Source organism: Anomalospiza imberbis, chromosome 21, assembly GCF_031753505.1.
Source record: "Anomalospiza imberbis isolate Cuckoo-Finch-1a 21T00152 chromosome 21, ASM3175350v1, whole genome shotgun sequence".
Taxonomy (NCBI): Eukaryota; Metazoa; Chordata; class Aves; order Passeriformes; family Viduidae; genus Anomalospiza; species Anomalospiza imberbis.
In genome coordinates, this window is record NC_089701.1 from 4,486,209 (window position 1) to 4,506,588 (window position 20,380).

Sequence of the window (20,380 nt, forward strand, 5' to 3'; positions counted from 1 at the left end):
TCTGCTTTAGTTTTTTGGTGAAATCCAGCCTGAGCTGGGTTCCCTTTGGCTGTATATGAGTGTGGAAGGTATTTCTTCTTGAAATTCAGGCCAGCTTCCAGTGTAAGCAAACTGAAATTTCATCGAAAAATTGAAACTGATTCTGTGTAGGACCCCCTTTTGGGAATTTCCATTAAAGATGACAGTAACTGTTAAATACAGATAGGGTGATACAAGATATGCCAGCAAAGAATGATGTGCCAAAGATATCAGGCTCAGGTATCCCCTTGTTAAGTGGGTTTTCAGACTTGTCACTGCATTAGGCTGAGTAATATTCTGAAGCAGCTGGGGAATAGCTGCTTTTTCCTCAAAATCAAATTTACGAGTAAAATTCTAGTGGCTGTTTCCCGCTACTGAAACCTCAAGTCTTCAGTAGGCTGAGATGAGTTGGAGGTGGTATGGATTCCTTCAGACTCCCCTCATGTTGTTGTTGATGTTTGTACAAATCTGCTGGGGTTTGCTGCTGCAGAAATTCAGTCTTCTGTATCTTTCAAAGTCAGGATTTGCCAAAAAGAGTGGGGAGAACTGCAGGTGTTAGTGTCAGTATGCCTTTACCTTGAAACCTGTTGTCCATAGACCAGTGTAAGCAGGCGATTCTAATTCAGGCATGAGGATATTGGATAAAATAGAAAGCTGACACAAATAATTGTTTAATGTTAAAGTAACTTTCATGTTTATGTGCAGCAGAGTGAAAGACAGACATCCCACTTAGACTCCCTAAGGTACTTCATGTTTCCTGCCATGGTGGTGTAGGGATATGCTAATCCTACAGCTAAGGAAGGGAAGAGGGAGCTCCCTCCTGGGCTGCTCAGTTCAATTAACATCTCGGTTTCCCCTTGCTGGAGGCACTGATGTTTCAAATCATGCTTATAGAAGACTAATATTTTCTCCTGCCCGTAGGCAGGCAATAAAGCTGGTGGTTTGGTTGCAGATCCTATCAGGTATAGAACAGAGTATGGAATTGAGGATATGGCCTGCAGCTCCTTAACCCTTTATGGAGCGGTACAACAATAATGTCAAAGCAGTTTCTGACCTGATTACATCAGAAATTTCACACCTGCGGTGCCGCTGTATCGCTTCACACACACACACTTGTCTGGGTGTGTGGAGATAGAGAGCTGCTCCTTTGGGGCAACAGGAGAGCAGTACTTCAAAGTTGAGGGATTTGCATAGCCCTCCTGTGATGCCTTGTTTTATTGAGTAAGCAGTATTAGGGAAGTTTACACTGGTATTGCACTGCCTCTAGGAGATAGCGCTGGCTTGGTTCCTGAAATTCATTTTTCTCTCTCGTGCAGAGATGTGAGCCCCCAGCATGGTGCACTGGAGTTGTGCAGACATGTTTAATCTTACTGAAGTGAATATCTACTTTTCAGCATCTGAGCCCCGAGGATACAGTGCTAGTCAGAACAGTGAGAAACGAGGCTCCTGTGTGGAGCAGTTAGCTCATCTCGGGACATGCATGGAAAAGAGCTTACATCACACTCTCACCTGGACTGCTGCCCTTGATCTGTGGCACTTGCTAAAGAAGGAAGTAAAACCGAGCATGTTTAAGCAAATGCTTTCCATGTTTTCATCTTATTTCTTGTGCTCAGCTCGGATGAGTGTGGGTGGTGGCTTTTGGGCAGGGTATAAGGTTCCTCCCAAGCCTACTAGAAAAGAGGGGTTATCTTTGCCATTCAGACTGAATGTGCAAAGAGTCTGTAATCAGAGGTCAAAAATAAAGATGACTATAATTAGTAATGTCCAAAGCAACTGGAAATTGTGTCAGGCATATCTAAGCCAGCTTCTCTTTTTTCTTTTTTTTTTTTTTTTTCCATTGCCTGATGAATGAGAGCAGAGGTTACTCTCCAAGGATGAAAGACGGCTGAGTTTTTCCCATTCAGAACCGGTGCTGTTGGGCAGACAAGAAGCCAAGGCTCCATTTACAACCTTGTTTGTCGGCTGTTGAACCTGTGGCCAGGTTGTGAGCAATTAGGCTTTTCCCTAAAGCATCTGAAATAATGCCTTTCTGCTTGCTGTCCTGCCGAGTGCCTGTGACGACATCCTGTCACCTTGGAGATGAATAAACAGCTTCAGCAACATTGGGTTATAATCTTTCAGCTCTGACTTTCAAAGCTGACGGCTGCAAGACTGAACCCAAGCCCAGCAAAGGTTTTTCGGGAAGAACTTAAACGTGCTTGAGAAAATGAGAGAAGGGGAGAAGGAGTTGAAGCAGAGCTCAGTGGTGAGGCTTTTTGCTTGGCCATGGCAGTGGTGTCAATGAAACAGATGAGCTTTGGCTCCCGGGCTCCTCGCAGCCCAGAGTGACTCAGGTGCTGCGCACGCACTTGTGCCTGCAGGGCTTTATTTTTAGATGTCTGAATCACTGTCATGACCATATCCTCCAAAAGCTGCTAGACAAGTGGGGATGCCCACGGACCCCATATTAAGTCATGTTTGGTGAGCAGGGAAATTCAGCAGATTCCCTCTCAACCGTTGCAATTTCTGTGTTAGGAGCCGTTTGCTGAAGTAATGCAGATGCTATGCCTGGTAGCTGGATTATTTTTTTCATTTAAAATAAAATGTTTAGTTAACATCCTCGGTGGCTTTCATGGGTAGAACAGAGTGAGCAAGGAGCACATTGTTCATGTTAGTGTAGGAGGCTACTTGAGTCTCTTGTTCTAGTGCTGTTGGCACTGGGGGAATTACAAGTCATGTTACCAGTGTTGTAATCCCATCAGTTCTCTGGGGCTTGCAGGGCTGTGCAAAATCAGTTCTTAGATGGGAAATTACCAGAGACTCGCCAGATGCTGCACAAAGGTTTGCTGGTGATTGCTGGTGTTTCTGCTTGGGGGTTGATATGGCACCAGTCTGCTGGAGCAGCTTGCGATAAACCACAGCAGAAGTCCTGTCTGCTGCTTATCAATAAATTACAGTATCTTGTTCAAAAAGAAATCCCAAAGCCAGCTTTGGTGTTCTGCAGGAAACTGAACTTGGGTAGCAGTTTTACTTCCTTAAATCTCCCTTTTTTTGATTTATTTTAGCTTTTTACCTTTTTATTTTCTTTTCCCCCTTGTAAATCAGTTGAGCAATACTGCTGCAGTTTTCAGCAGGTAAAGGATTCCTGGTTTATCTGCATACAAGGAGATTTCTTGTAAAAGAGGCAAAAAGAGGAGTAGAGGGGGATCTGGTCAGCTGCTCTGAACTTCTTCTTGCTAGATCATTTGCATCTTCCTTGCAACCTGAAGATTTGCTTCCAGATATGATGCTGGAAGAAAAAAGAGCTGTAGTGCTAATGCACCATAAAATTAATGTTGTTGACTAAGCCAGTCCTTTTCAGTGCAGTTGGGAGATGTGGCTGAATTGATAAGTTACCCTCTCTGCCTTCCAATTCCCTTGCAAACACTGCGAGCTCTTTCCATGTGAGGTTGCTGCAGCTGGAGATCCCTCATTCATGGCTGCTTAGAAAGAAAAAAAAAATCAAAATAAAAATGTGCTCTCTGACAAATAAAAATGTTTTGCTTCCTCTGGAGGCCCCAGAGGGCGGCATAAAAATAATGAAGCCTGTGAGTCAGTGAGCATTGCCTGGCCAGCTGAGAGGGAACTGAGCCTCCCTTTTCCAGAGAAGTTTGTGTGCTGTCATTGCACATCATTAATGCTCGCTGGTTTATGCTCATTCACTGTAATGTTGCCAGAAAAGAAAAAGGGCAGTCGGGCTTTCCGCTCCCAAAAGCTGGCTGCTTCCAAGGTGACGTGATGTTGGAGGAAAAGTTTCTTTAGCACTCGAGAATGATTGTTTGATTCTCAGCTGCCCTTCCTCTATAATTTTGCTCTAAAACCTGGCGGCTCTCCTAGCAATTGGATTCCCTGGAGAAGGACTTGGAGCAGCTTACAAACAACTCCACCTAAGGTACAAAGGTTAGGGTGGGCAAACTTCCTGATTGACACCGGACCCTCCCTTTTTTTTTTTTTTTTTTTTTTTTTTTTTCCCCTTTCCAGGTCCCCTACCAGGTCTTTTTTTGTTTCTGCTTTAATTCTCTTGCTTCAGTCTCTGGGGATAATGGCAAAGCTGAGGAAAGGAAACTCACAGAGCTGGGAGTACTAGGTCTGAGGCTTTTGAGCACCCATGATGCAGCAGTGATATGCTGATACATTTAAAAGGGATATTTTAATTCTGTTCTGTCGCATTCTGTCTTTTCTGTACTCAGGATCCCAGTTCATCCTTTTGGGAACACACAGCATTGCACAAGTGCTGCATATCAGCATTTTTAGGCTTCTAAACATCCTCAGGACTTCTGGAGAAAGAGGGTGTGAAAAGTAGCTGAAGGCTGTTTGCAGTGTAATGGGAGAGCTAGCAGCACACTGCAAGTGTGAAAGGGTGGAAAATTTATCTGGGGTCCTCCTCATCTGTTTTTTCAACCCTCCTTGAAACTTGGTGCTTTCTCTCCACCTTCATAGCTACACTTTGGCAGGCTTAAACATTTTGTCACAAGACAGGATTATTAAAATTTATTTTTACAAGTGCCCCTGCAGTCATTTTCTGTTGCCCACAGCTCACTGGTGAGCATCACACTGTGCCTCCTGTGCCAGTTCTTCTGCAGAGGAACTCTGCTGTTTCCTGCAAAGCTCAAAGGCTTGGATTTTCTGTCAGTCACTGATTTTAATATTTACATTACAAGAAAGCCCAAAAGCTTTAGCCAGGGCACAGCCCCCCGGATCTGTGAGCTTACAGGTATGTAACAGATACAGCCCTTGCCCTAAGGGTGGAAGGAAGATGTTGGGAATTGTAGTAATATCCATATACAGTCTGGGAAGACATTTGCTTTGCAGAATGTTTTGTGATTATTGTGGTAAGCTCTCACGTGCCTGTCTGCCCATCCTGAATCACCTGTTTTCCTGTGTTTCTGAGAGCAGAATTGCATCTGGAGTAGCCCCAGAGCCTCTCGCTGGGTGCTGCATCGCAGCGCAGACATCCTCAGCAGAAAGGTCGTTTTGAACTCTGGCTCGTTATTTTTGCCTTTTACTTCAGAACCCTTAAAGTCCCTGTCAGCTAGGGTTTAGCTGAAGCCTTGCAACTTGCCTTTTGTCTTCTCAAATGATGGAGCTGAGCCCAAGGGAACAAATGCCATTTTAATGGGCATCGTTGTGTAACTCATTACATAAGTCACTGCTGCCTTCAAAGGACTCGTGGCAAAAGTGGCAGGAGCAGTTGATTAAAAATGTGCACAATAGCTTCATTATGACATAGGGAGAGATGTTTGCTGTTATTTTTAATCTGATAGCTTTTAAATATGTGCATCCAGCAGAGACCTAAATGGCCTTTGAAAAAGGAACCATTTGTGAAATAAGATTTTTAGAGTCCACTTTGTTCTTTCTAGCAAGCTGCAAGAGTCAGGACAAGCTGGAAAATGAACTATAACCCTTTTTTAAGGTTGTGTCCCCTCTAAAGCTGCAGGGTTTTGGTGTCTGAACACACAGAGAGTGAGAGAAGATGGAGGGTTTCGTTTTTCAGGTGAAGGAAAGAAAAGGTACTGTAATCTAAAGTTTGTGGGGTTTTAATTAAAAATAAGTCTATTTTCAATTAGTTTTATATGATCCAAGCACTAGACAGGTTGAGCAGGCTGTCCCAGCTGTTGGAGCCTCCCTGCCATGGAATAGTAGTGACAAAAGCAGGAGCAGGAGGTGCAGAAGCAGGCAGGGCATTATTTCCCATTTCTGAAGGTTCCCATGTGCTGGTTACACGAGGCTGGCGAGTGGGACCCAGCAGATGGAAACTCTGCTGTGACTGAGCTCTGTAAAAGGCTGAACTTTCACTTTGACATTAAAGCAAATAATTTGCTACTGGCTTAGCTTGGTGGAATTCACCAGCTTGTGTGTGTTTTGACTTATTCTGGCCTTTATTTGAACCCAAGTGGAGAGTAACCATTTGACTATGGCCGAGGTGGATGTTGGGCTTTGACTTGCAGGCTTTCTCCCACAAGCACATAAGCTGGTTTATCTGCCTTCCCTTTTAATCCACTGATGTTTTAAACCTGCAGTTCTTTCCTCACCAGATTTAGCTTTCTGTTGGCAAACTGGCAGCAGCAGCACCGGTTGCTGGAGCTTGGGGAGCTGGTGGGGAATCAGGTGGCTCTCAGTTGGCCGTGGTCTCCTTAGCCATGGTCTGCCTGGTCCGAGGGCTGGAGGGATACTGAAAACCCCTCTGGCCACACCTGGCAGCAGGGCTGGTTGGAGCAGGCGTGTCAGGCGAGCTCTCTGGTGGTGTGTGTGTGGTCAGACCCCGGACACGTGCCGGTGGAGACGAGCCTGGGAGCTGAGCAGGGCCGTGACTCAACAGCTGGAGCACGTTCAAGCACGGCGGAGCGGGAGCCTCTCTGACAGGGGATTTTTTAGCTATGAAACGAGTGACGTAGTGAAGCTTCCAGTCAGAAATCAAGAAACTCAGATCTGTAATAAAGTCATTTTGAAGGGCTTTTTTTTCCAGTTGTGTGCAGCAGCAGAGAGCATCCAGACAGATGAAATATGAGGGGATGGAAAGTCAGTGGTTCCTTTGAGACAGAAACACTTTGATACAACTTTTTTCTTTCCCCCTTCCAGTTGAAATCACTCCATTGAGTTTATTACCCTGATTTTTCCCATTCATCTCACAAATATTTGGACACTTCATAGAAGTAAGTCTGGGGTACCCTCCTCCTGCACACCAGAAAGGAGAAAGCCACTGCTGAGACTCCAGCTAAACACTGCTGGCTATTCATCAACAAGAGGCGAGGGTAATATGATAGAATAATTTCCAGTGGGCAAGCTCCCAAGCTAAGAACAATCTCAATGCTGCATTAAGGGGTTTGGTTACTGTAGATAGGCAGGAAGGAGCAGAGGGACAGAAGTGGTTTGAGCATTGCCATGGCTCTGTTTTCTGCCTCTGTGTATGTTATCAAATTATTTAATCTGTAAAGGCATGCTCTGCTGTTTGAACTTTTTAACTGGACAGACACACAGGACATGTAAGATATTTCAATTAGGATATAGTATTTAAAAAAGTTACTTTTTCAAAGCAGACCAGTGCTGTGGTAACCAGTCTAAGAAGTCTTGCTCAGCTGTGCTTTTTGGAGGAGAGTTTCAGGCTTCATCTGTAAAAGCTTAGGTCCCTTACACCTGTGAGCTGGAATCCCTTCCTGCTCAAGTGTCACTTCTCTTTTATACCACTTCATCCAGATTAATTACAAAGCAAATTCTGTTTATAATGCTTGAATGATGTATCAGCTTGCAAACTGTAAAGCCCAGTGTGCCGAATAATTCCGTTGGCATTCACTGAACATAATCACAGTAGCTCCACAGCTTGATCCATGAACAGGGGGAGAGGCCGAGGGCCTGCAGAGTGATGGAGATGCTCTACCAGAGTCACTGACTCACCCTCTGCTCTGTTTAGACAAGTTGCTTCACCTCTATGCCTGCTTCCCATCTGCAGAGTGAGGTTAAGGCCTGACTGTTTAAGGATGAGAACGATGTGTTTGTAATGTGCTTGGAACAAGAAAAGCGCTATTTTAAGTGCTAAGTGTAATTGAGTGTGAGAGAATATTGGTTTGTGACTCATTTGTTTAACTGCAAATGCATCAGAAACTTGTGAGCAGATGAGAGCTGGAAAGTGCTTGGTGTAGACAGAAAGCCATGGCAGTAAAAAGCTGCATTAATTTGTGATCTTCAAAGCAGGACTTAGCAGGGCTGTTCAAACAATAACATTTATTATTTTTGCAAATGTCAGCTGGTTTACTTCACCAATACTGTTTTAAGCAGTTCCTATTCTCCTCTAGCCACTTGCTTCTGTCCTTGCTCTTTGTGTCTATCTCCCCTAAGAGTGTGGCACACAAATGATTTGGTGTTTGGTGTGACCAAAGGATAAAAAGAACAAAGGGGTAGTGGTTGGCTGGTGGTGGCGGGAAAGAGGATCTGCTGTCAGCAGAAAAGCAACTTTCTCTGATGGCATCTCCTTTTGGAGGCTCCTGACCGTGCAGACACATTGGTTCAGCCATTCACGTGCTTGCCCCGTGAAGGTGGGTAGAGATGTCTGGTGGCAAGGAGAAAAGGAAATGTTAATCTTTTGTAATCTTTCTCCCTTCCAAATATCTTGTCCCTGCAATGCAAAATTATCACCATAGGTGACCAAGGGTTTTGTAGTGTTGAGTGTTTTCTTACTGAGACCTGCAGTTTGGATCTCACTGCAGCCCGTGGAGGAGCCAGACACAATTTGTTGCTGTCACCATTACTTCCCTGTAGATTAATTATTGTAATTGTTTGCCAGTTCTCGAAAAATTAATTCAGATCCATGACTTTTCATGGCAAGCGTGCCTATGTGTGCAAATATGGACATTCTCATATGGTGTATGGAATAAATACAAATTATTTTCTGGGGAGGAGCTCAAGAGTGTTATCACAGCAGCCAGGAACTCTCTTCAGTGGTGACCTTCAGCACCCTGTGGAGACAGAGAGGTTTTAAAGGTTTGGAGATCCTCTTGTGGATGTAAAGCACTGACGTAAATTGTTGCTAAGTTGGGGTGCCAGCTGCTGTAAGTGATTCTTCAGAGGCCAACTGATACGCCTGGATTTATCTGCAGTGGCCAAGGTTTTTAGTGCCTCCCTCCTCAGAGCACTAAACAGGACTTTAGGATACAAAGAAAACCTGGGAAAACATTTACTCCTGTAAGTGGAGAACAGGTCTGCAGCCAGCCTAGATTAGGATCGGTGCTCACCAGCTTCCATCTGTAGGATGCCTGCAAAATCTTGGTCTGGAGGACATACCAAACCAGAGTGCTGGTGGTGAGTGTGCTCACAGAGGGTCAGAACACACTACCAGGAAACCAGGTTTAAAGGGAGACAGGTTCCTTTCCTTGAGCTGTGGTTAGGTGGTTTTGAGTACGAGGAGCAGCACTGCTCTGTGGTATTTAGCTGCTGGGTGCTAGATTTGACTCAGCAGCATTTGCTGTTTGCAGTCTGCATGCTAATGAGGTGCTGCAGTGCTGCATGCATGGGGCTGTCCTCTGAACTCATTACAGCCAGTGCAGTTAATGCTCAAATAATCTAAAAGAAAAATGAAACATACAGCAAAACTGTGTAGTTTTCTTAAAAATGTAGTTAGAGACAAGTCGGGTAACTTCTGCTGAATTATCTGGGTCACTGGAGAGCAACTCAGACCTTCATTTATTAAAGTGCTCTTTGCTCAAAATACTTTCTAAATTGCTCTCTACAAGGCAGCTTAGTTTTATTTAGCTTCATGGTTAAACAGATAAAAATGTACTTCAACGGTAAGTCTGCATACGGCATGATTGCAGCAAACTTTTGAGACTTCTTTTAGGTATTCAAAAAAAACAACGAAAATACAATTTTAAAAAGTGCTCAGCTCCCTGCAGTTGAGTTCCTTGAAGGATGCCCCAGTATCCAAGGGGTTCCTCTGTTTTTTCTGGTACACTGGAAGTGAAATCCATTGCAGATGACAAGGGCTGGCATTTTTGTTCAGATTATCCATGGGGCCACATTCAAAATTGGTGCTGCAGAGTGAGTAGAGATCAGCATCCTGGGAAAGGCATGACCTGGGATTGTGTTCTCCATCCCTGAAGCAGGGAGCTCTGCCGGCTCTGACCCACAGCCAAGGGCTCTGCTCTGCCAGAGAGCTGTGAACGAGTCACTTCATCCCCTTGACTCAGTTGCTCATCTGCCAAAGAGGCACGATGATTGATTGCCTCCTTTGTAAAGTACTTCAGGACCTTCTGCAGATAAGTGCTTTGAAGAGAGGTGTTTTTCCTCTTCCCTCCAAGGCACAGAGCAGTAGCAGTCCCACTGTCCCTGCCTCCAAGGGAAAGCAGGAAATGCTGGTGATATTGTGGTTGAGGAAAGCAGGAAATTATGGTGGTGTTGTGGTTTGAAACATAATATAGAGCAGTAGTTTATTAGTTTTCTTTATTGTGTTCCACTCAATAAATTTATGTGGTGCAAGTGTCTTCCAGATAATGCTGTAACATGTCCCTGGTTTCAACATATTTGCCCTAATCCAGTAATGCTCTTCTGTGTCTTTCTAGATTCTGAGCGTTCCCATCTCTCCTCGTTCACAATGAAGTTGAAGGGCAAGTTTCATTCACCAAAAATAAAGAGAACACCCTCAAAGAAAGGAAAGCAAGCTGACCTGACAGTGAAAACACCAGAGAAGTCAGTGAACAAAGTAAGCAAAGGCCATGTTCTGTTATCCTGATACTTTCTTGCTTCCTGGTACTCAGTTTATCATAATCTGGTGTGTGAATTTGTCCTCTGCATAATTCTGCAGCTCAGGAATCGTCAGGGCCACTTTATGGTTGCCTATAAACAGCACTGTGTAGTATTAAATCAAGATGTGTGCTTCCCTTTGCAGAGCATGATGAGACCTCCTTCCACAAGCATTTAAATATCTCATTATGGAACGTGTTGTATGGCCTGACACATCCACCCCACATGCACTCCCTGTGGGTTATGCTTACAGCTTCCAAAGAGCTGCCTGGTTTTGGGGTGTGATCCTTTTAAAAACCCCAGGCCCGGGCGAGCACATCCTTGAAGCTGGTCCAAAGATGTGCTCAATCTCTCATGACACCAGCAGGGAGAGTCACACAGAAGTGTTCGAGCAGCTGCTGATCCAGCACAATGTTCCTCAGACCAAATGCACTCCAGGTCCTCTAAGAAATGAGGTCACAAACTGATCTGTGTTATCTCCTCCCGCATTGTGACCTGGTTATGTAGCTGGAGACTTTTTTCTGTGACAACACTGTTGCAGTCAGTTTTCAAGTACAAATGGAAGCCAGAAGTTAAGAACAGTTGAGGTTGTTTCAGATAATTAAACATCATTCTCAGCTGTTCAAAGTCTCATCCAGTGTGCAGCGCCAGACATGCAGAATTTTTGAGATTATCTCTGCTGAGAGTTGTTGTGGAGTTGCTGAGAGCAGCCAGCAAGATAAAGTTTTCTTAGGCTGTGTGACTTGCTTAACACCCAGAGAAGTCTCTGCAGCCTTCCTCACCCTATTCTGCTCCATCAGGTGGAAGATGATGAGGGTTCTTTCCCCAGGTTTAGATTTTTTTCCCCAGGAGGCTGTGGAAATGCTTTCTAGGGAGTCAAACACCTTTCATTGCTGAGTGCTATTTAAAAATAAAATTTAAAAAAACCCCAAAACAACAGTGAGAATACTCCTTGAAGGCTTTTAATTCCAATGATGTTTCAGGATGGTATCTTGAGATAATTTAGCAGCCTTCTTTTAAATTGATGTGTGACCACATTAAATACATTAGAAAATGAAGAGCCTTTTTCAAAATGTGGTCTATAGCAAATGCATGTTAATAATAGATGAAGTTTTTGCTTTTCTATTTTTCCCCTAAAAACAGTGTAAGAGGATTTACTAACAAGCCATGCTGGACATTAAAATACTTTTTTATGTACAGATTGGGATTTTTTAAATTGGAAAGCAAAACACTTGAAATATTTTTTATTACTGTACATGATTATTTAATCTGCATTCATTTTTATACTGCGAAATATTGTTGATTTCTGGCTCATTCCTTACCTATTTTAATAGCTACTGCCCAACTAATCAATTAGTTGGATGTAGTCAGCTCATTAGCTTTAGTGGAGGGAGCGGGGAAGAGGATGTGCCTGGATTGTCGCCAGATTTTCTCACTGGAACATAGACATCAGTTGACAAAGGGGAGATCTTCTGTCAGAAGGCTCACTTGATAAACCAAATATCATCCTTTTCTCCCTCTTAAGTACTTAAGATGCTATTTTTGTGCTCTTGAAGTAGATAATCACCGTAGAGCAGAAATAGCAATACTAAAAATTAATGTAAAATCATGATGTGTAAGCTGAAGGATATGCTCAGCTCATGCAAACATCATCATCTCCTGTTCCCTTTTATATCTGGAAGGGGGCAACATTGGGGGTGTTCTTTGCAGAACCTCCTTTTGTCCCCTGAACCCTGTGATTCTTGTCCTATTGTAGGAACAGGAATGTCCTTCAGTGCTATATACAGACTTATGATAGGTTTTACAGTGCCAAAATGTAAGGAAAAAGAGGATGACTCCAGCTTTTGTAATTGGGTGTATTCTGTACAGCTCACTGTGACCCTTTCTGGGTCAGCTGTGTCTCATACATGATGCATTTGCAATTCGATTATTAAGGGAAAATTTCGGAAATCATCCAAAAATATTTATTTATATGTGTCAGGCAGGGAGTGGAGAGGAGATGCTGTTTTGCCTGAGTTGTAACTTTTTCCCATTTAATGCCCAAAAGAGATATGGGTGGCTGCCCCATCCCTGGAAGTGTTCCAGGGCAGGTTGGATGGGGCTTGGGGCAGTCTGGTGGAAGTTGTGGCAAGGGGTGGGAGTGAGATGAGATTTAAGGTCCCTTCCAACCCATACCATTCCATGGTTCTGTGCACACCTACATATGATACCTTTGGATCTTGGAAGAGGATTCATTACAAAGTGCTCCTGGGGAACGTCACCCAAAGGACTAGCAGGGGAAAAAAAAAAAGAAAAAAAAAAAAAAAAAAAAAAAAAAGGGCTCTGTCCCAGACAGTGTCCGGTGGCTGGATTCACATCCCTTGGTGTGCTCAGCGGAAGGATTTGTGTTTCCAGTTGTCATTCTCAGCCCTGAACTCTGTCAGGCCCAGGCCCATCCCTTCTGTGCACCAGGAGAGTGTTTAAGCTATTAAGTCACAAGCCTTTCTACAGGAAACAGTTGTTGAATGAAACCCATAAACAGCCATGGGAGCAGGAACTGCAGTCCACATTTTTTCACTTCTGTTGGAGAGCTTTGACTGCTGGACCATGGTCGTACTTACCCAGGGAATTTACAGACTCTCTGATCCCTAAAATGTGTGACATTTCAAATGAAGTGCAAAGCCTTGGAAGAGGCCGAGGCTCTCCATAGATTAATGGTTGGACTCAATGATCCTGAAGGTGATTTATGTTTTTAAGATTCTGTATCCTGGAATAAACTCTGCAGTGGTGAGGGCACATCCCTGCAAAATGGGAAATGTCATTTTTTATCCCAGTGAGTTGCCAGGATGCTCCTCAGCAAGCGAGTTCAGGGCACTGTGGGCTGTAGATCAGAACTTGAGGTTCCTGGCAAGAAGTGTTGTCCAAAGGGGAAGCAGCAGCAGATTTTGGGCACTGCCCAGACGAGATGGAAAATGACAGGGTGGTTTGCAGTTCTTGGATTGGGACTTAGACTTCTGAAGTTGGAGCTAGGTGGAATTTGGGATTCTAACCCTTTTATGCAACTGGCCCCAAATTACTAACCAGTGCTGCCTATAAATTGTTCTTCCTAAAACCTTTTGGGCTGCTGGCCTGATTTTGCAGAAAAGCAGCAGTTTAATAGCTGACAAGAATATGGGGAGCACACAATGCCCATAGGTCATTAATTCCTGAAGCTGAATTTACTGAGGACATAATGGATGAAATCTGACTCTGCTAAGCTCTCTGCTCCTTTTCTAGCAGTGTTCAGCAGTTAATTTAAATCTCGCTTCGAAACTACTTGTGGCATTAAAAGTCCTCCAGGCATACTGTTGTAAGCTTTTAAAAAATATCCCTGTCCAGAATGCCATTGAGGTATCATGTATCACTTCTGAATTTCTTCCTCTTGTGTTTGTGGTGGCACAGAAATTAGTGACCACAACTCAGCTTTATTCCAATGAATTGTTCCCTTCTGCAACATTCATTCACCAATGCCAAAACTTAGCTTTTACAGTTGGCCCTCATGGAAATTGTGTGAGTTCTTTTGTTCCAACAGCATCACAAAATGATTTAGGTTAGAGGCTCATCAGAGTGGAGTTCATTTGGGTGTTTTCATGTATTTTACAAGGACATGTAGTAATTGGACAAGGGGTGTTGCCTTTAAACTGACAGAGGGCAGGGTTTAGGTTAGATATTAGGAAGAAATTCTTCCCTATGAGGGTGGTAGGGCCCTGGCACAGGTTGCCCAGAGCAACTTTGGCTGCCCCATCCCTGGAAGTGTCCCAGGCCAGGTTGGATGGGGGCTTGGACAGCCTGGGACAGTGAAAGGTGTTCCTGCCCATGGCAGGGGGTAGAGATGGGCTTTAAGGTCCCTTCCAACCCAATCCATTCTGTGAAATGTTTTTTATTTCACTGTCCCAGTTTAGGGTAGGTTTTCAAAGCAGTGTCCTTGATGTCATCAGTGGTGCTAATCTTAGCCTAAAATTGATCAAGATTAGCCTTCAGTTTGGAATGCAGGTAATTCTGAAGGTTAAAGTGAGGGTGTAATCTTGCACTGACTATTCCTTTGAAAGAGTAGTAATGCAATTTAAAAGTGTTTGTGGTAGAAGGGGGTTTTTGCACTCCTCCTGGAACACACCTCCGTGTCACCAAACTTTGGGTTTGTTAAAGGAATTCTGCCCTTAAAAATACTGAAGTTTTAACATATCTCCTTTTCTTCCCTCCTCTTCAGAATGTATCGTGGCTAGAGGAAAAAGAGAAGGAAGTTGTCAGTGCATTGCGCTACTTTAAGACTATTGTGGACAAAATGGCAATTGATAACAAAGTTTTGGAGATGCTGCCAGGCTCAGCAAGTAAAGTGCTGGAAGCCATCCTGCCCTTGGTGCAAACTGACCCACGCATCCAGCAAAGGTGAGTTTCCTTCTTGGCTTTTGGGACCATGACAGACCAACAGGCTCCTGCTTTATCTGAGGAACCTCATCGAAGGAGAAGCTGGTGAAGTGGCTGCTGTTTTTACTAATTACGTGGTGGTTTTCAGACATCATTTAAAAGCAGATTCCCTGCTGTGAAGAAGCTCATGCCCTGGAAAGATAAAGCAAATCAGGCTGCTTTCAGAGTGGAGGAAGGGATGGTTCTTAGCATAAACTTGGAAATTCATTGTTTTCTAGTGGGAGATTCTCTTCAGATGTTATTCCTGTTTCTGCAGTCCATGGTGGTATCCTAAAAGCTAACAAATCCAATAGCTTTACCTGAAAAAGGAGTTTATCTTCAGAGTAATCCTTTTTTGTGCTCATTTTATCCACCCTGATATTATAGAAGTCTGAGCCCCCACTCTTAACTGCTTTTTTTGGATTTTGCTGGATCAGATACATAAGTAAATAGATGTACTTCAGCAGATTAACCAGTCCAAGTTCATTCCTGCCTCACTCAACAGATTATTGTTTTATGTTTTAACAGATTATGTGTATTACGTTTTTACCAGTTAGGCAGTGGGTTTGAAGCCAAGAAAGAAGTAGAAATTTGCCAAAGCCAAGCTCAGCATGGTTTATAAGAATCTGTGGTGTTGCCAAGCCACAGAGATATTGTTGGTGCTCATCCCATGGATGCTGAAGCAATTGATTTACAGAAAACAAACAAACATTGTTGAATAATACTGAAAGAACAAAGTTAACACAGAGAAAAGCGCAGAACTAAGCAGAGAAATGCAGGTGTTTGGTTCCTGAAATCCTGCCAGTTTTTGTGCTGTTCCTGTTTGTTTCCCATTAAATAGCTCCAATTTTTTTTTCTTTCAAGATGCTTATTTCAGTGCTGGCACAGGGAAGGTTTATAATGTAGTTGGGGTAGCACTGGGTGCCAAGTACTTTGCAAACAGAGATGCTCAGTTGTGTTTGGCCCCAGTGCTGAGGCCAGGGCTGCTTCTGGCAAAAGGAAGGAGGAAATGGGTGAGTATCACACCTGTGGCTGGGACAGGTAAGATCCAGTTGAGGTTGGATCTGTTGAATCATAGTGAGCAAACCTGTTGAAATGGGAATGTCCTCTACAAAGTGGTAAGTCTCAGTTTCTAGAAACACTGTGCATTAAAGCACAGATCCCATGTCCATGCCCTGCCTTGCTTAGCCTCCCAAAAAACCTAGAAGGGGATCTGGCTTTCTCAGAAAGCCATGTCCTTCTCTCCCTACCTGTGTTTTGTCAGTGCCAGGACACAGAGGGGTGACTGATGGCAAGAAAAGTGAGCAAGACTTGTGTCAGTGACAAAGAAAGCCCTACAAATATTGTTGGACTTCTTTTTACTTTAGAGGAAGCATTTGCATCAAGGAAAAAAGTAATTAAATCTTGCACAAAATGGGCTTTCAATTACTGCCTCCTTAGAAGGAAGCAGACTGAAGATTAATGGCAAAGAAATCAAAGCCTTAGAAAGAGATGGGGGAGGGCCCTGTTTAGGAAATATCTCCTACCAAGCTAATTTCATTTCAAATGAGAACAAATGGCAAGCAGCAAACCTTAAAAAAAAAACCCGAACAACAACCAAACAATCAAGTCCTTGCCATTGTTTGTATTCCCTGGTTGAAGCTTGACAGTAGTTCTTTCCCCAGTCCTGCAAACCTCATTCACCTAAATAAACTCATTGGAGCTCGTGGGCTTGATTCTTTTCTCACAGATAATGAAGTTACTGGAGTTAAGCCAATGTAGAATGATACCAGAGAGAAATGGGAGGATTTGGAACAACTTGTATCAGTAATGATTGCAAGATTACACCTTCTCTTATCTGTTTATGGTTTTGATGCAGTTTGAAATTGATTTAACGTGACAAAGAATTGCTGAAGCATTGCCATCAGCAGAGCTGTTAACACACCTTGTTTAGTAATGAAGTCAGTGTTTTCAGAATGGCCAGGAAAATGCCTGGGAGCACTGTTGTTACAGTTAACTTTTATTTAAAGTTGTCATCCTTCCAAAACTCTTTTTTTTTTTCCCTTCAGAACAATAGATTCAATTCTGTTTCTCATTAAAAACAAAACAAAGCAACACCCTTCCTCTTTCAAACCTGAAATTCATTCAGTTCAGTTTCTCTAAAGAAGTAATTTTAATTACATGTTTTCAGGCATTATAAACAGTGAGGCAGTGATTTGTAAAGGAATGAATTGAGTCAGCTCTCAGTGGTCCAAGGTGGTTTTGGGGAGAGCTAATAAGGAAGAAGGATAATACTGAAATAACATAGCTTAAACTTAAATGTAGGGCTTGAATACTTATCCTTAATGTTTGGGCATAGGATGGAGCTGTAGATTAAGATGGAAAGAATTTTTTTTTAGCATTGCTGTGTTAACCTGCATCCTAGATAATTCCTTCTGATAATTGGGAATGAGCTGTTGGTGGTTTGTACCTTCAAACTGTCATCATTTGGTGTTAGAGAACAGGAGAGCAGCTGCACTGGAGGAGCAGCCTGGGCTTTGTCATCTGCTCAACACAAATTCTGAGTGTCAGAGAGCAAAGCAGTGAAATGCACAGTGTGAAACTCACTCTCGTAACATTTGATAACATCTCCGAAATTTCTTTTTGTTCTTTTTTCTCAACTGCTCCCTCTCCTGCTGTGCAGTTCTGCCATCTCATCCTGCTACAGCCGAGTGTACCAGAGCCTGGCCAACCTCATCCGCTGGTCTGATCAGGTGATGCTGGAGGGGGTGAATTCAGAGGACAAGGAGATGGTGACAACAGTGAAGGATGTCATAAAAGCAGTTCTGGATGGAGTCAAGGTACATGAGGCGAATACTGTAATTTTTATTATAAAGAGCATATAATAATGTATTTTAGAAGAGGTCTGTGTAAACTAGGTTTTTAAATGCAGGTAAAATGTGAAGGTCCTGTTTCTGCCTTCAGTAAACTACCCCTTAAATCTACTGTTCCATAAGAAATGTTCCTCCTTGGAGTGCTAGTTAAAGACCAGCACAGTTTGGCTCTGAATGTGAACTTCTGGCATGCTCAACCTGGCATTTGGATGAATTGGAAGAAGCAGTGGATCTTTCTTCGGTATTGCATTGAATTTTCAGAGAGTTCCCAGTCTCCAATGCAGATTACAAGAAGTGGTTTGCACATTTTCTGTCTCAGCAAAATAAAATGAAAGTGCTCCCTGTCAATGCCCATAGAGAATGAAAGACTCCAGCTCCATTTAAGAGAAATTCCAAGGGATTTGTCAGTGATACATCACCACTCTAAGCAGCTGGATTAGGGTGTGGAAAAGGTGATGAGCTAAACTCAGTTTTCTGGAGATGAGTTTTACATTGCTAATGGAAACGTTTAACCGAAACCTTTGTATCCATTGTCAGACCTGCTTGTAGCATTCCCTCCCTGTTCCACCCTGGAAAAGCTGTTGGCTGTCCTCCTGCCTCCTGGGAAGGTTCTTGTAGCCATTATTTCTGTGTCCCAGGCTCTCTCTGGGCTGATCACTCACCTGTCCTAGCAGTGTTGGTAAAAGTTTGGTTGATCTGGGCTTAGGGCACCAGTGGACAGACTGTCATATCTCCTGGGAATCTTCTTTTGGAAACTGTAGAGGAAGTTAAATCTCTGTCAAGAGTAGGGCTGAATTCAAAGGGGAATGTTTAAATCAACTGTACAAGGAAAATTGGAATAGAGTTTTAAGAACTGCAGCAGGTGCTTCACCTGGAGTTATGTATCAAGAACCTTTCACTGTACTCAGACTCAGTTTTATTAAATGGAACCAAATGTAAAAATGAAGTGGATCTCCCAGGCTTTGACTGTTACATTTTCAGGCCTCTTGGTTTGGTGTCTGCATCATCTGGGTATCTCTTTAATGTCACTCAAACACAGATACTAAAACCTGCTATTACTTTATAAGCCTTTTAAATAAATATCTTAAAAACAAATAATTTCTAGCACCTAAAGAAGATGAATTTTCTAGGATTATTTTGCACAATATGCTCTTTAACTTTAAGCTACACATTTTAAAAGTCAAGCTGGTCTTAAATTTGCACAGCAGGAGAGAGGAAAAGAGTTTAGCCTAAAATCTCAGCTGCTGTTACTGCTGGAATTCAGCAGCAGTTTGCAGGATGTGAAAATCTGTGTTGTAATTCCCCAGCAAATGGTGAGTTATCACTGACTGAATTTGCACAATCCCAGGGAGAGATGTGTTATTCCCAGATCTGGAACAGAGTTACGTGGTCTCATTGCAGGAGACTTGGACACACAACTTGGGAGTTGTTCTTTGACTTTAAGCAATTTTTAAACCCTTGGTACCTGTTGCCTTCCAGCCAGAGCTGTCTCCTCTGCAGACTGGGGGAAGCTCTGGGATTGGGGAAGGTCTTGGAGGTCTGTTCATGAGCCAGCCCAGACTGGGAGCAGCATGGACATGTCCGTGGGCTGTGGAGCCCTGCTCAGCACCATGGCTATATCAGTCTCTGCTTTGTTTTTAGACTGAAAGTTATTTTGGCCTTCCAATTGGAGCTGGCTCATGTCTGGCCAGCCTTAGAGCAGATGTGTGGCTGTCTGGGGAGATGGGAGAGTATTTGCCCATCAAGAGGTCAGCGTCTGGAAGCAGCATGCTTTCACCTCCTGCACGGCAAGGAACAAGGTTTATTTTAGATAGGCCAAGCCACATTTCAGATCTGGAAGCAGAACTGAGAAGATGGAGACTTCTCTCCACAGCAGAGACTATTTTGTTTTTCTGGCAGATCACACAAGATCCACTTCCACATTTCAATGCTTACTTCTTTATTTTCAGAATTAAGTATAAAGGAGACTCTTGTTCACCTCTGTTACTTGATATTTTGATCTCAGGTTTTAGGGCTTTGCTAGGCAGGGAAAAATGCTTGGTTTGATTACATAACTTCTCAAAAAATCCATCTCATTGTGGAATTTTCAGCTTGCTGAAGTAGCATAGTTTGTAGAGAGGCTTTAATTATCTCTAATTGCTGCTGCAGGAATCTCTTTCCTTGTTGATAAGGAATAGCATAATGTGCATCTGGCTCAGTTGTGTGCACATTACCTCTGTGTGTATGCTAAAGATTTTGGCTTGATTTCCAAATGCTAGTTCTCATCTGGGGATAGCAGAGAGGAGAAACACTCAGGATCTGGTGATGTTTGTCAGAGTTGGAAGGGAAAGTGATCCTCTTAGGTAATTGCAGTCATGCATCGATGCCTCCACTGGAAGGTGCTTTGGGTTTTTTTCTCCCAGTCCCAATGATTTGAATAATTCTGAAGATACTTTTGAGCCAATTTGGATTGGTTTTCTCCGGTTTTAACCTACATTCCCATGTGGTAGACAACTGTGTGTCCATTATGACTGGCAAAATAGGAAAACTGAGCACTTCAGCCCTGAGTGCCTGGAGCTCCTCAGCGCTGCTGCAGGACAGCCACCACCACAGTCTGCAGTGGTGGCCTGGCTTTGGTTTAAAGTGGTGAAGAAAGGTCAGGAAAAGGAGACATTACACTTTCCCTTCCATAGCCTTCTCAGGCGGATGTTTAAGGAGTGTTTGGCTTTTGGTTTGAATGCCCATGCGTTTTATTTCCCTTACTGTGCTCCTGCGCGTTTGCAGTGCTGGCTGGCCTCTACCCCAGAGGCCCACAGGGTCCAGCCCTGAGTCTGTTAAAGTGCATGAGGATCTCCAAAAAC

At 43.4% G+C, this 20,380-nt stretch overlaps 1 protein-coding gene across 16 annotated transcripts in view; it reads left to right on the forward strand.

The window, feature by feature from the left end:
* RAPGEF1 (Rap guanine nucleotide exchange factor 1) overlaps positions 1 to 20,380 on the forward strand; it is an 84,707-nt gene that overhangs the window by 21,704 nt on the left and 42,623 nt on the right. For 15 of the 16 annotated variants that reach the window (XM_068211200.1, XM_068211204.1, XM_068211207.1 and 12 more), the window contains exons 2-4: positions 10,086 to 10,225; positions 14,492 to 14,670; positions 17,351 to 17,507. In XM_068211200.1, coding sequence (XP_068067301.1) covers positions 10,086 to 10,225; positions 14,492 to 14,670; positions 17,351 to 17,507 — 476 coding nt within the window. Of the gene's footprint in view, positions 1 to 3,656; positions 3,929 to 10,085; positions 10,226 to 14,491; positions 14,671 to 17,350; positions 17,508 to 20,380 lie in introns of those variants that run through there. The other variant, XM_068211203.1, reaches the window with a different exon arrangement.